This window comes from Daktulosphaira vitifoliae, unplaced genomic scaffold (assembly GCF_025091365.1).
Source record: "Daktulosphaira vitifoliae isolate Bord-2020 unplaced genomic scaffold, ASM2509136v1 Scaffold_1, whole genome shotgun sequence".
Lineage (NCBI taxonomy): Eukaryota > Metazoa > Arthropoda > Insecta > Hemiptera > Phylloxeridae > Daktulosphaira > Daktulosphaira vitifoliae.
In genome coordinates, this window is record NW_026099572.1 from 13639795 (window position 1) to 13640887 (window position 1093).

At 21.0% G+C, this 1093-nt stretch overlaps 1 protein-coding gene across 1 annotated transcript in view; it reads left to right on the forward strand.

Annotated features, from left to right (window-relative positions):
* Positions 1-444: 444 nt before the first annotated feature.
* LOC126907299 (uncharacterized) overlaps positions 445-1093 on the forward strand; it is a 73240-nt gene continuing 72591 nt past the window's right edge. The window contains exon 1 of the mRNA XM_050688471.1: positions 445-488. Coding sequence (XP_050544428.1) covers positions 486-488 — 3 coding nt within the window. The 5' untranslated portion in view covers positions 445-485. The remainder of the gene's footprint in view (positions 489-1093) is intronic.

The window sequence follows — 1093 nt, forward strand, 5'->3', positions numbered from 1 at the left end:
TGAAGGACGCAGTATTTCCGGAACATTTTCTAAAATTAAGTTGAAAAAGTTAATTTTTGTAAAAATTATCTTTTCCATTAATTAAATCTACCTGTCCACCGTACTACGATATATCTTCCAATGATTTTTTTAGATATCAATTAATAATGTAATTATTCTAATTTATCATCTGATTAAGCATATAACAATTCTATTTCAATTTTATAAAATTTTAAGGAATACGGAGTACAGAAAATATTTTTTCTAAAAATTATAGAACGTAGGATATTATTAACTTCTGAAAAGAAAAACTAATATATGAAACGAAATTTCATATGTCATAGCTGAATATTTACTCTGTTTACTTAAATATTGAATAAATAATTCTATTTGTATCGTTTACACACTTAATTTTATTTAATAGTAAGCTTTTTTAAAGACAATGATTTTTGTTACGATATTTGTACGTAGAAAATTGTGGAAGTATAGAATCAAAAAAAAGAAAAATGGTTTGTACATTATAATGTTATAATAAGTCGTCGTAGTTGTAATTATGCTTTCATTATTTTACAGAAATATCCAGTCTTGTTGTGTTTGTGTTTGGTGTTTTTTGCTGGTAATAAATATTTTTAATAAAAATCAAAATAGACAAAGAAACATTTTTTTTTTTTTGAGGTAAAAAAGTATTGTTCTTTTTGTAGCAATAGATATACGGTTTCAGTTATTGTAATATTTAAGTAACAATTTTAAAATAATTATACTTTGTTTCTTAATAGCTAATATTAGATAAGTATAATTTTGTTATAACTGAATCAATAATTTCATATTATTATATTATAAACCATATTTATATTTATTATAATTAAAATATTGAATTTATCTTTTACGAACAAATTTTATACGTACTAATATGATTTTAGATAATGAAATGTGGTTTTCTAAATAAATATTGCTCTAATTAAATCTTTTATTGCATGATAGAATAGAATAAATTATAGTATTTTATATATATATTTATGTATTTTGAAAGCATATGGCATCCCAGTGAATGACCAAAATGAAGAACGTAAGTTATAACTTAATGAACTCTATATTACAAAAAAAAAAAAACAAG